We start from the raw sequence: 12,771 nt of genomic DNA on the forward strand, positions 1-12,771 counted from the left end.
CAATAATTATCTCATCAAATATACCTCTGAATTGGAGATATACTCTCTAATAATATACCAAAGCTGAGCATTTGTATCCATCAACTATAAATTACACAGAAAAGAGGCAAAAGGGCCATGAGTTTCATGATGCACACCAAGAATTGGAAACCACTCTCAGTTAATCTTGGAGCTTCTTTATCTCTGTAAAAACAGATATAACTACATCATGACACCAATCGTGAGATATAGAACCCTCAATATCTATTGCATAACACTTGCAGTAACACTTTAAGACATCAGTTCTCTTGGCAAAATCCCACTGCAACTATCTTAACTATCTCAATAACTCGTTAAATAGTAACATCTTCCTGCATTGTTTAAATTTGGCAATGCACGTATTAAAATTCCAGTAGGTTATCAATTGAGCACACTACCTAGTTATGGTTAATCAGGTAAGTCGAAAAGAACTCTATAGAAACCCACATAGTAATTATACGTATATCCTTCAGATCCATTGGTGTAATCAGCAACTGCAATCATAGGAGCATTTACACAACATCCCTGCAGAAAACATTTACAAAGTTGTTAAATTTGTGAGAGTGATTAAGGAAAGAAAAGGTTAGCATAAATAGATTTTCTAATAAAATTTGGCATTATGGAGAAAAAAAGAAGTAAACATGTAAAGGGAAAGACTTACCATACATTCCATTTCTCCAACAGAGAATAAACCGTCCTTTGTTACCTTTGAATGATAAAAACAATAGATACTTCATATTCAATACAATCTAAAACTTCAAACTCTGACATGAGTTTTACATGATATGTGTATAACTGCAAGCAATATGTTTACAACACTTACCATTGCGCTCAACCCCCAAGTATTTCAATAAGGCTCCTTCAATTTCTCCTGAACCACATATCATACATGGTGTTGTGCCATAAACCAATGACCACATAACAGAGGAAGTGAGCAATTAGAGAATGACCGTAAAATGCAGGAAAAAGAAAAAAGAGAGCAAGAAAGCAACGATGGAATCAAATCTAAAATACCTTTGGGGGATGTTTTCTTCTTGAAGATCTTCAACATGAGATTAACTTCACCGGTTTATCCTTCAAAAACAAATAAAAACCCTAAGAAACCAATATCAGTGTGAGCAATAGCACTTCCAGTGAGGAAGAGACCCGGGCATGAAAAAAGAGGGAGAAGGTTGAAAGGAAATGGAAAGAAGAATGAAAAAAAGAAGAAGATGCTTTAGACGTATTGCACCCTTATCTAAACCAACTCCATAAAACGAGAAGAAGAAGCAGAAATTAATGGAAGGGAAAGGGAAATTACCTAATCAGCGTTTGAGGCAAAAATTGATGGAAGAAGCAGAAATTGACGAGGGCAGAGAATGTAATAGAAAAAACAGAATAGGGAATGAATCCATAATCAGCGTTTGAGGTAGGGAATGGCTATTACAGCCAAGGGAGGTAATAGATCCGTAACTGAATATGGTCGTAATAGCATTACGAGCAACCAAACATATGAATAGGTAGGGCCCACGTAATAGGGATGTAATGGCTATGCCATTACACCCAACCAAACATGATCTTATTGTTATTGTGTTAGTTATTAGGGTTAGTGGTTAAATATTATTCATGTACAAAATGATAACTAAAAAAGTATGAGCTTAAGGATGAAAAATTGCATATTGAAACATTAAATTTTTTATTTAAGTAATTTATTTACCGTTGGAGATTTTTTTTGAGATTTTGTTTATTTTTTGACAGATTGAATATTGAAGATGGATAATAAGTTTTTTGTATGCGTTTATTTCGATGGAGTCATCTTGACAACAAGTGTTAGATGTGTATTTGAATGTCGTTAACAAATAGCAATGAGATTTAATAGAAATGTCTCGTTGGATGAAATGAAGGCAATGATTAATGTAAAAATTCTTAGACGTTGTGGGAGAAGGATATAAAAAATTTTCTACAAGTTTCCAGTTTCGACAAATTCGGTCAAATTCACCGAAATGGAACTTGTAGACGACGAAGACATGGAGACAATGATTGCTCTTTACTGTGGGAATGGGAGTGACAAGAATGCATCGATTCACTTATTTGCTGAGTTAGTCAGTATGGAGAAAAATGAAGATGCCAATGCATCTGATGAAGAAGACGGAGCTCAAGAACCGTGTATGGTGGCTCCAATATCATACGTTAATAGTGAATCGACTATGGGTGGGATCGGTATCGATCTGAATATTACACCTAATATTGATGTGGTTGGTGGTGAAGAAGAATGTGGTAGCAATCATTGGGATGAAGAGGTTGATAGTGATGGTGATCCCGATGTAGACGATGTACCTGATGATATTGACGCTGAAGATGTCAACAACGATGAAAATATTGACGCTTCTTTGGTCGGGGACCAGATGCGACGTATTTTGATACACAATAATCTTGGGCCACACATGTCGCTTATAGACCTCGACGCAGCGTATGTAGCTGAGTTCCTGGAGTACCCTGGAATAGTTTATCCTCACGGGTTGGCCGTAAATTCTGATCATGAGGAGTTATTCATAGGCCAGAGATTCAGCTGTAAAGAAGAGTGCGTATTTGCTATTAAACGGTACAGTATGAACATATCAGTGGATTATAAAGTTGCAGTGTCTACTCCGACAATATGTATTGGGGAGTGTTGGAATACAGCGGAAGGCTGCAATTGGTGGGTACGAGCTGCATTCATTAAAAGTTCTCAGATGTGGGAGATACGAAAATTTGTTGGTCCTCATACATGCACATCAACACGTATGACAGAAGATCATGGAAAACTTGATTCAAAAATTATTTGTACGTGTATCATGCCAATGGTGAAGGACATGCTGACCTTAAAGTTTTGGTACTGATTGTCGAGATGCAAACACGATTCCAGTATCGAGTATCATATCGAAAGGCATGGATAGCTAAACAGATGGCAATGGAGCAACTGTATGGGGATTACGATTCATCGTATAACGAGCTACAAGGATGGATAGCTGCTATGTGGGAGTACGTACCGAGGACTGTGATTGAGTTGCAGACAATGCCTTATTATGGCCAGGACGACCAGTTACAGCCGACAAAAAGGATTTTCCATTGGATGTTCTGGACGTTTGATCCATGTGTGCGAGCATTTCCCCACTGCAAGCCATTTGTGCAGGTGGATGGGACATGGCTATATGGAAAATATACACAGATCCTACTTATTGCAGTTGCTCAAGACGACAATAGAAACGTGCTCCCGATAGCATTTGCCATCGTAGATAAAGAGAACTTGGAGTCTTAGGAATTCTTTCTCACTAACCTGCGGAGGTATGCTATTAGCAAAGATAACATTTGCATCATCTCCGATAAAAGGAAAGGTTTAATTGCAGCAATTAGGAGTTCCGGTGTGCCATAGAAGTTTGTTTACTGCATCCGGCACATTGCGGCTAACTTCTACAAAGATTATAGGAATGCAGACTGGAAGAGACAAGTCGTGGCAATGGGTAAATGATAACCTTATATTTTCAATATAAGTTGTAATGTTTTATGTTATCGAGTTAGTAGAACTTATTTTTTCTTAATACGTATACAGCGTATGAGTTAGAGCCATATATTTTCCGCCAAAGAATGATCCGACTTGAGAGTGACATGGAGGGGCAGACAAACACATCTTTCCGACAATGGTTGGGCACAATGGAGCCGTGGCAATGGGCTCAAAGTTTTGACGAGTGCTTTCGTTATGGCTAAATGACCACAAACTTAGTCGATGGGATCAACGTTGTCTTGTTAAAAACACGTCATCTTCCAATTGCATCTGTCTTTTCTGTTACATTCTACAGGCTGGCTACCTTGATGCCAAGAATGGGTCAGCAACAAGTCGAGCAGATTGAGGCGGGACACGTGTTTGTAGAACATGTCAGGGATGCAATGGTTGCAAATCGTCAGTTGGCGAGGTCAATGAATGTAGAAATATATTCACGACGACTAGAAACGTTTCGAGTTACTGAGACAATCAGTCGTTAAAATGCAAATAAAACCTCTCTTTTTTATCTTAGATTTCGAAATGAAAATAAAAAGAAAAAAATGAAATAGAGAAAAATAAAACCTTAAAATGCTGCTTTTTGTTTCTCTATTCTCGAATGTCTGTTTTTATTTTGATTTCGTACATATTTTCAAAAGAAAAATCCCCCTTTTCATACATTTTAAATCCGACCTTTATAGCCAATTTCACATAATATTTTTTTACTTATTTCTACTGTTTGCTGTTGCATGTTTGCTCTTCTTTGCAAGCAATGTCAGGTGGAGCAGGTGGGACAGTGCCAGCGGAGTTGGTGGTGGCAAAGGCGACGGCAGCAGAGGGTCAGAAGGCCTAGGTGCAGCGCACCTTGGTTTTTCTTGGCTGGAACATGTTTAGTTTTTTGTGGGCTAGGGTTGTTAGGTTTTTTGGGCCATAGTGGGTCTGCTGGAATTTGGGCTGTAAATGGGTTTGGGTAGGTTTAGGTGTTGGGTTTTGGGCCCCAAGTTAAAAATTAGGCTTGTACAACATCCATTCAAACTGCAGTATGCAATTGTATATTATGTTATGTACAAAATTTTAAATTACAAATTATTGCGTAATTATTATAGGTTTGAAAAAAATCAGTAACTAACATCGGCTTCCTAGCGTTGTCTAACAATAGTCAGATATCTTCGAGTTGCTTCGGTAGTCCCACGTAACTCAGCCTATAGTTTCATATATTCAAGCGATATGTTAATTCAAATATATAATAAATAAACAGCATTTACTATATTAACTAGATATTATTATCAAATGATTTTTACCTTGTTACCAATGGGAATGTATAAGGGTCGTTCACTTGGGGACGTAGAAAAGTTAGTCGCCACCATGCCTACGACTGCAGCAGAAGAAGGCAACCACCGATTGACATCTTATTCAGTTCCTTCACCCGACACAACTCCTGATACAACGTAACCAACACAACTGATCCCCAACTCAGTCGTCCGCATTCTTTGAAGTCGACTAGGTGTAGTAGCCACCTTATGTGTACCAAAATTTGAGATTTATCGAGCATTAGAATGCCCTTGATTAACCTTACGATGAATGCTCAGGCGTATTATTCTTTGACGACGTTGGGCGTGTTTAGAGGAAGATATTTGAAATTAGTTTCCAACCACTTCATATTTATCCAGTTACCTTGAAACTTGTCCGACATCTTCCCAAAAATGCCTCGCAAAGTTCCTCTTTACCGAGAATGACTGTTGACCTTGTAACAACTAGCCTATCCATAGGTAAACTAATTGTAAAGCTACATCTTCGAGTGTGATTGTACACTCACCGTATGGAAGATCAAAAGTGTGTGTCTCCAGTCTCCATCTTTCCACCTAGCGCTGATGAGTGTAGGGTCGAGTTTATAGCCCCCGAGTATACAAAACGCATGCAAGAATCCCACGTTTTGTAAGTAACCATGAATTTCGATGTTTGAGCTCTTTGACAAATTATGTATGAACCCCTCCAAAACACAATCATCCGCCTATTTATATTAAAAATAAAATATTTTAAAATTTTAAAAACTTTAAATTTAACTTAATTGAAAATAACGAAATTTAAAATTTCTCCTTACCATTATCACTTGAGCGGTGGAAATGTGCTTATTGCTGAAACGAATTAGAGAGCTTGTCATTACTGAAATTTTAACCGAAATGAATATACAAAATAATTAAATAAAACTATAGTATTTTTAAATAAAGTGTATAAGAAAATTTCGAAGAATTGAGAGAACTGAGAGAGTTGAGAGAATTGAGAGTTTAGAGAGATTTGGATTTGAGTGAAAAGAATAAAAAATGACTTGGTATTTATAGGAAAAAAATATTACCGTTGGCCTTTTTAAATAATTTTACCATTTCCAATGTTTAAAAAGTCGTTGGGGAAAATGACCGTTGGAGGAAAGTGTCCCCAGCTGGATGTGCTTTTACACACTCTCTCCAAAATTGACCTATTTCCCTAATTTAAAAAAAAAACGACCTAAAAGGCTAACTAAAAAAAAGAATAAGACATACTTAACTTATTTAGCCTAATTTTATAAATTTTTATTTTATAGTTGTCATCCAAAATACCTATAAACTCTTTTGTAAGCAAATATATTTTTAGTTTTATAAATGGCTTGTTTCATCATATAAAATTTTGCATATTAAAATGAATAATAAATGTAGAAATTCTAAAATTTTGGCAAATAATGCTATTGTTGCCTCTCTTCTTATGAATTATCATCTTTAATTAATTTTTAAAAATTTTAATTATTAATAATTTTTCTATATTCATTTTTCTCGTGTTACATAATTTGCTAATGATAAATATGAATTTTTGGTATCTATTGAAAAATATTATAGCCTAACGATAAATGTTAATTCAGTTTTAATGGTTTATAGCTCAACTTTGGACTTATAGCGGAATGATGTACCTAATTAAATCCCAAAATAAATGTTATGGCCTTTCATCACGTGGATAATTTAACAGAGTTTCTTTCAAGAATGGGTTCTTTCGAATTTTTTTTTGAAATAAATCACAGATTGGGCTTTAATTAAACTATTAATTACACAAATAGTCCTAGAAAAATAAATAGAGCAAGCCCAGTAACCAGACTAGGCCCAACGAAAGGAAAAACAAAACAAACTAAAAGGAAACCTAATCACCTAGAAAATGAAAAAAGGAAACCTAATCACCTAGAAAATGAAAAAAGGAAACAATCTTTGCAGCACATTAATTCAGCCGTTCCATCTGCCCAATCAGTCTCAAAATTCAATACACATCTTGTCACTTCAACATCTTTTCTACTTCAAGACGTTTTGAATCACCCGAGAGCTTTGTATAGTCACTTTGATATCTGCCCTTCTCCGGTTCCTTTCCTCCATTTCTCCCTTTTCCTGCTTCAATCTGGTTCTCTCACCCTTTCGTTTTCTGCTTGAAATTCTGCAACTCTAGGGACTCGTCCGACCAGGTAATCTCCTCTGTTACTCTTAATCGCTTCAGTTGCTAAAATATGCGCAAGGCTATTTGTTGATCTTGGGATATGCTCGAACTTACATTCCTTAAAATATAACAAAAGCTGATGGATGTCATGAATAAGTGCACTAACCAGTGATTTATCTGGGCTTTTTGTTTTGCATTTCTTTATCATTAATAAAGAGTCTCCTTCAATAATAACTCTTTCCCACTGCATGTGAACTCTGATCTGGAGAGCTTTCCAACAGGCGATTGCTTCCGCTCCAAAGGCTGAGGAAACCCTTTGATGAACCTCCGAACAAGATAAGAGAACTGAACCCTCTTTATCTCTGGCCACAACTCCGATGGCCGTTTTATTTTGTCCTCTTTCATATGCTGCGTCAAAATTGATTTTGACAAAACTGTCCATTGGTTTTTTCCATTTTTTAACAGTTATGGAAGTTTGTCGACTATTTTTACCAACTGAATCTAACTCTAAAATGCAGCTATTAACAAATCTCCCTATTTCTTTTCCAGATTTACTCCATTTGTTATGCAGTCTGTTATTCCTATCTTCCCAAATAGCCCACACTGCAACACAGAAGATCCGACGCTGGGATGTCGAGCTTTGTGTAAAAACCCAGGTTAACCACTGTAGAAACCCCATCTGGTTTTCCTGCACATATTTATGAAATGATAACTCTCTCCACACTGATATTGTAACAGGGCATTCTCGAAAAAGATGTTCCATAGATTCAGATCCAGAGCCACAATGAGGACACATTGATGTATTCGTTAGTCATCTAAGTAGCATATTAACGCGAGTAGCTAGGAAATTCCAAGAGATCTTCCAAACTGTAATTTTTATTTTTGAAGGTAGATCAAGTAGCCACAATTTCCTGTAGAAGTCCTTATAGTCAGCTTGTAAAGCATAAGCTCTAGGATCATTTGCAATACTTTGTAATAGTTTATAGGCGCTACGTACTGTGAACTCACCCGACGCTTCAGCGCTCCATACTTGGAAATCTTCATGTGGTCTTTCAGCTAGCGGGATATTGAGAATCATCTCGGCTACATCCTCCGGAAAGGTATACTCTATCAACTCTTGTTTCCATGTTCTACTGCTTGAATCAATTAATTCCGCAACATTACTATCATTCAAATTCGTATTTAAAACTGGTAATCTATCATGCGGTAAAACTGGAATCCAATAACCACGACTGATTGAAATATTTGTACCTTTACCCACCCTCCAACATAATCCCTCAGCTAAGACACCCTTAGTAGCCCAAATACTTTTCCAAGTATACGAAATGTTATTCCCCAATTGTGAATTTAAAAAATCAACTTTTGGAAAATACTTGGCTTTTAATACTTATGCTACTAAAGAATTTGGATTGTTCAAAATACGCCACCCCTGTTTAGCTAGAAGGGAGATATTAAATTGGGCCATATTTTTGAAACCCAATCCACCCTCATCTTTAGGATGGCATAAATATTTCCACTGACACCAATGAATACCTCTTCTTCTATGCGCTTTCTGCCACCAAAATTTAGCAAATATGTTTTCAAATTCTCCACAAAGAGTCTTTGGTAGTAAGAAACACGGCATAGCATAGGTTGGAATGGCCTGTAACACTGATTTAATAAAGACTTCTTTACCTCCTTGGGATAACAATCTAGTACTCCACCCATTAATCCTAGTAAAAATCTTCTCTTTTAAATGCTGAAAGGGTTCCTTTTTCTTCGACCAACCATGTTCGGAAGCCTCAAGTAACGTTCTAAGTTTGTTGAGATCCTAACCCTCAAGTTTTCCGATGCTTCTTCCTTCTTCTCATCAGATGTATTCGTACTAAAAAATATTGTAGACTTATTGAAATTAACACGTTGCCCAGAACACTCTCCATATTCCTTCAAAAATCCTTTAGTACCCTAGCACCCCTATCTGATGCTTCCCCGAACAAAATACAGTCATCTCCAAAAAGCAAGTGTGAAATTTCTGGACCTCTTCTGCTGGCTTTTGCACCTTTTAGCATTCCCGCCGCTAAAGCCATTCTCATCAAAGCTGATAATCCCTTACTACAAATCAAAAATAGAAAAGGGCTCAAAGGGTCCCCTTGACGCAAGCCTCTAGATGGTGAAAAGATTCTTCCACTTCTTCCATTAATATTAACTGCATAAGATTTCGTGGAAACACAATTCATAATCAGCCTAACCCACTCTGATGTGAAACCCATTCGTAACATTACTTCCTTCAAATATCCCCACTCAACCCTATCATAGGCTTTGCTCATGTCAATCTTTACTGCCATATATCCTTTTTTCCCTGTATGCTTCTGCCAAAAAGTATGCAAGATCTCATAAGCTAGTAGCACATTGTCTGTTATTAGCCTTCCCGGAATGAACGCACTTTGAGTTGCATCAATACATCTTCCAATAACTACTTGAAGTCGATTTGCAATTATTTTTGCGACCATTTTGTAGATTACCGAACATAAACTAATGGGTCTAAAGTTAACAATGCTTGTGGGATTTTGGATTTTTGGAATCAGCACAATATCGGTATGATTGAAATTACCAAAACTGGCGCCATTATTTAAGATATCCAAACAGAAATTTGTTATTTCCTTACCTATAATATGCCAGAATTTCTGAAAGAAAATAGCTGGGAAACTGTCATGTCCTGGAGCTTTTGTAGGTCCCATTCCCTTTAGTGCCGCATATAGTTCATCTGCTGTAAATATTTACATTAGCTCTCTATTAATATCTGTCGAAATATTTTCCTTTATTCCCGATAAAAGATGTGAACAATCCCCAACACCTTTTGTCGTAAAGAGCTCCTGAAAATAGGAGGAAGCTACTTCATTAATCTCATTCTCTTCATTAGCTTCTCCTCCCTCAAACTTCTCCAACCTGGATATTGAATTTATACGTCTTCGATATGTAGCAAACCTATGAAAAAAGGTTGAGTTCTTGTCCCCTATTTTAAGCCAATTCGCCCTTGCCCTTTGTTCCCAATACATTTCATCTTTATCTATTTCCATATTCAGGTGGATCTTGGTGTCAATAATTTCTACCAACGTGTTATCATTCCTCTCTTCTCCCATTAACATATCAAGCTGCTTTGATAACTTTTTCTTTAGTCATTCTCTTTCTTTCTTATTGTTCTCACCCAAACTAATAAATCTGTTTGCAATTTTCCAAGTTTCTCGTCAAAAGTACCTGTTCCTGACTCCCAAGATTCTCTGATAGCTTTTTCGCACGTCTCTTCCATTAACCACCACGCCTCAAATTTAAACTTTGAATTACCCTTATAATTACTATCGCCATCTGTACTAATTAGAAGTGGACAATGATCAGACATTGTGTAAGAGAGATGATTAACCCTACCTGCCGGAAAGAGGAGCCTCCATTTATTGTTTATCACCCCCTATCAAGTCTTTCTCTAATATTTGTCTCTGGTCAATTTCCCCTTTCCCATGTAAACCATACTCCTGAATACCCCAGATCTTCTAATTGACAATTTTCTAGGGCCTCTCGAAATGCATGCATTCTACGCTCGTCCCTTGGGACGCCCCCACATTTCTCAAAAGAATACATGATCTCATTAAAGTCACCACTTACCAGCCATGGATAATTCTTATCTAGCCCCAAATTCATCAATAGATCCCATGAATCGCTCTTGTTGTGGACATATGGAGAACCATAAAACCCTGTAAATCTCCACTCTTCTTTAACCTGCTCATCTTTAACCAAAACATTAATGTGATTTTTTGAAAAACTCCGTAAACTAACTATCAAATCTCCTTTTCATGCTAAGCATAATCCTCCTTTTGAGCCTTCAGCCTCAACATCAATTCCATTCATAAAACCGCAACTACGTCTAACTTTTTCCATCTTTTGTTTATCAAATTTAGTCTCCATTAAGAAGACCACTTGGGGATTATCCTGCTTAAGGAAATAACGCAGCCTTCTTCCAGCTCGTGGACTCCCCAATCCACGAACATTTCAGCTTACGATTTTCATTGCGTCCGGTCGACTTGCCTATTGGCAGCCGCTGATCTCAGTAAGTCTTGCACCTCAATTTGCTTAACGTTGTCTGTCATCATCACTTAAGGACCTTTATCATAATCCTCTGCAATATTTTGTTTCAGCCTTTTAATTACATCTCTGTCTACACTTTCTTTAAAACAGCTTGTAAAATCTACATCTAAGGACTTCCTCTTCCTCATGTAGTTTTCAGCTTTTATTGTTGTTGCGCCAGAATGTGTACTTCTCAGCATCTCCCCCCCTTCCTTTAATCTTAAATTTTCCTGTGAACCCCCCAAATCAGTGTATCCTTCCTCAGCACTTTTTATAATATTGGGCGTATTTCTTTCCCCTCCAGTATAAGAGCTTTGCACCCCCGTCTGCTTCATCAAACTATTAAATTTCATACTTTCTTTTCCAACTAATCTTGATTCTGCTTTTAAGGCGACTGAATAAGGAGGATTTTCACTAATTTTGTTTTTCCTTGCAGGTGGTATCTGAGTGCAATTACTCATCCCATGCCCCAGTCTTCCACATCTGAAACAGAACAATGGCAAATTTTCATACTTAAAAGGGATCCATACTTTACTAACATAATCAGTAAAGACAAAAATACCTCTTCTAAGTGGTTTCTGAGCATCCAAATTGAGTCTGAGTCGACAAAATTCTTCACTAATTTCAGATCTGAGAACCCCACCAAACGTTCTACCAATAGCATGCAATAGATCTTTCTTGTCGAACTCTGGAAAACACGATTCAAATTTTATCCAAAACGGGGATGAAGTAAGTTTGATCTGGTCCCTCTCCACCGCTTGGCATAGTCTGTCAAACAAAATTAAACTTTTACAAAAGAGCCAAGGCCTCCCCTCCAAAATCAATTCCAGATTTTCTTCCATCTCAAAAATTATTAAAAATAAATTTTGTCCCACTACCTGAATCTCAAACTTTTTCCTTATCTTCCATATGCCTTTCATATGAGCCCTAAAACTGTCTGGGTTATACAGCTTTTCTGTCCAAACCGTACATATTAGTGTAGGTTTGGAACTTGGTACCACCATCGAGCCTTTGACTGATAACTGAACTAGTTCTTCGGCAAGAAGAGAGATCTCATCCCTCCTCTCTCGGTCGTCGCCACCACTTGCTTCCATCCCAAGCCGCAGCAGTTACTGCTATCTCTAGGACTTCTTAGCAAAGTACTCTTGGGAACAGAGAGAGTTTAAGGGTTTTTCAATCTTACGTTCTTGATCTCTTTCGAATTTTTTTTAATGCTTTAAGTTATATGAAATCTTTAAAAGTTTTAATAAATTTTTTAATAATTTACATAAAAAGAAAGTTTTTTTTACAACATAAAAAACATTATTTAATGTAACATTATTTTCATCTCCATAATTTTTTTCTGCTTAGTAACTCATCTTTTGTTGAAGAGATTAAATCTTTTCATCTTTGGTGATTGATTTGTTTGTATTATTTATTGTAAATTTTGTATCTTTTGAATACTATTTATGGGAATCACGGTACAAGTTTTATAAGTAAGTTAATCTGTTGTTTTTGTTTTGGGTTAATTTTAAATGCTTTAATTTGAATTATTGATGAGTATTTGTGTAGAACATATCTGAGTATAATTTTTCAAAAGAGTTAAACCATGAAGCACCAAATATGTTTCCCTTGTGCCTTGTTGATATGGTTGAACAATTATTATTATTGAAACAATATGAAGTGGTGTATATATCCACACATATAACATGGCTTTCAATGAAATTAATTTGTTT

General features: G+C 36.6%; 1 protein-coding gene across 1 annotated transcript; it reads right to left on the bottom strand.

The window, feature by feature from the left end:
- Nucleotides 1-259: 259 nt before the first annotated feature.
- On the bottom strand, nt 260-969 carry LOC105796191 (NADH dehydrogenase [ubiquinone] flavoprotein 2, mitochondrial-like). The gene is made up of 4 exons (XM_012625783.2): nt 842-969; nt 680-726; nt 466-543; nt 260-350 (listed from the first exon to the last, which is right to left on the bottom strand). Exons 1-4 carry the CDS (start codon nt 936-938, stop codon nt 333-335), a joined length of 240 nt encoding a protein of 79 aa, XP_012481237.1. The 5' UTR covers nt 939-969; the 3' UTR covers nt 260-332.
- Between the last annotated feature and the right edge of the window lie 11,802 nt (nt 970-12,771).

This window comes from Gossypium raimondii, chromosome 3 (genome assembly GCF_025698545.1).
Source record: "Gossypium raimondii isolate GPD5lz chromosome 3, ASM2569854v1, whole genome shotgun sequence".
Lineage (NCBI taxonomy): Eukaryota > Viridiplantae > Streptophyta > Magnoliopsida > Malvales > Malvaceae > Gossypium > Gossypium raimondii.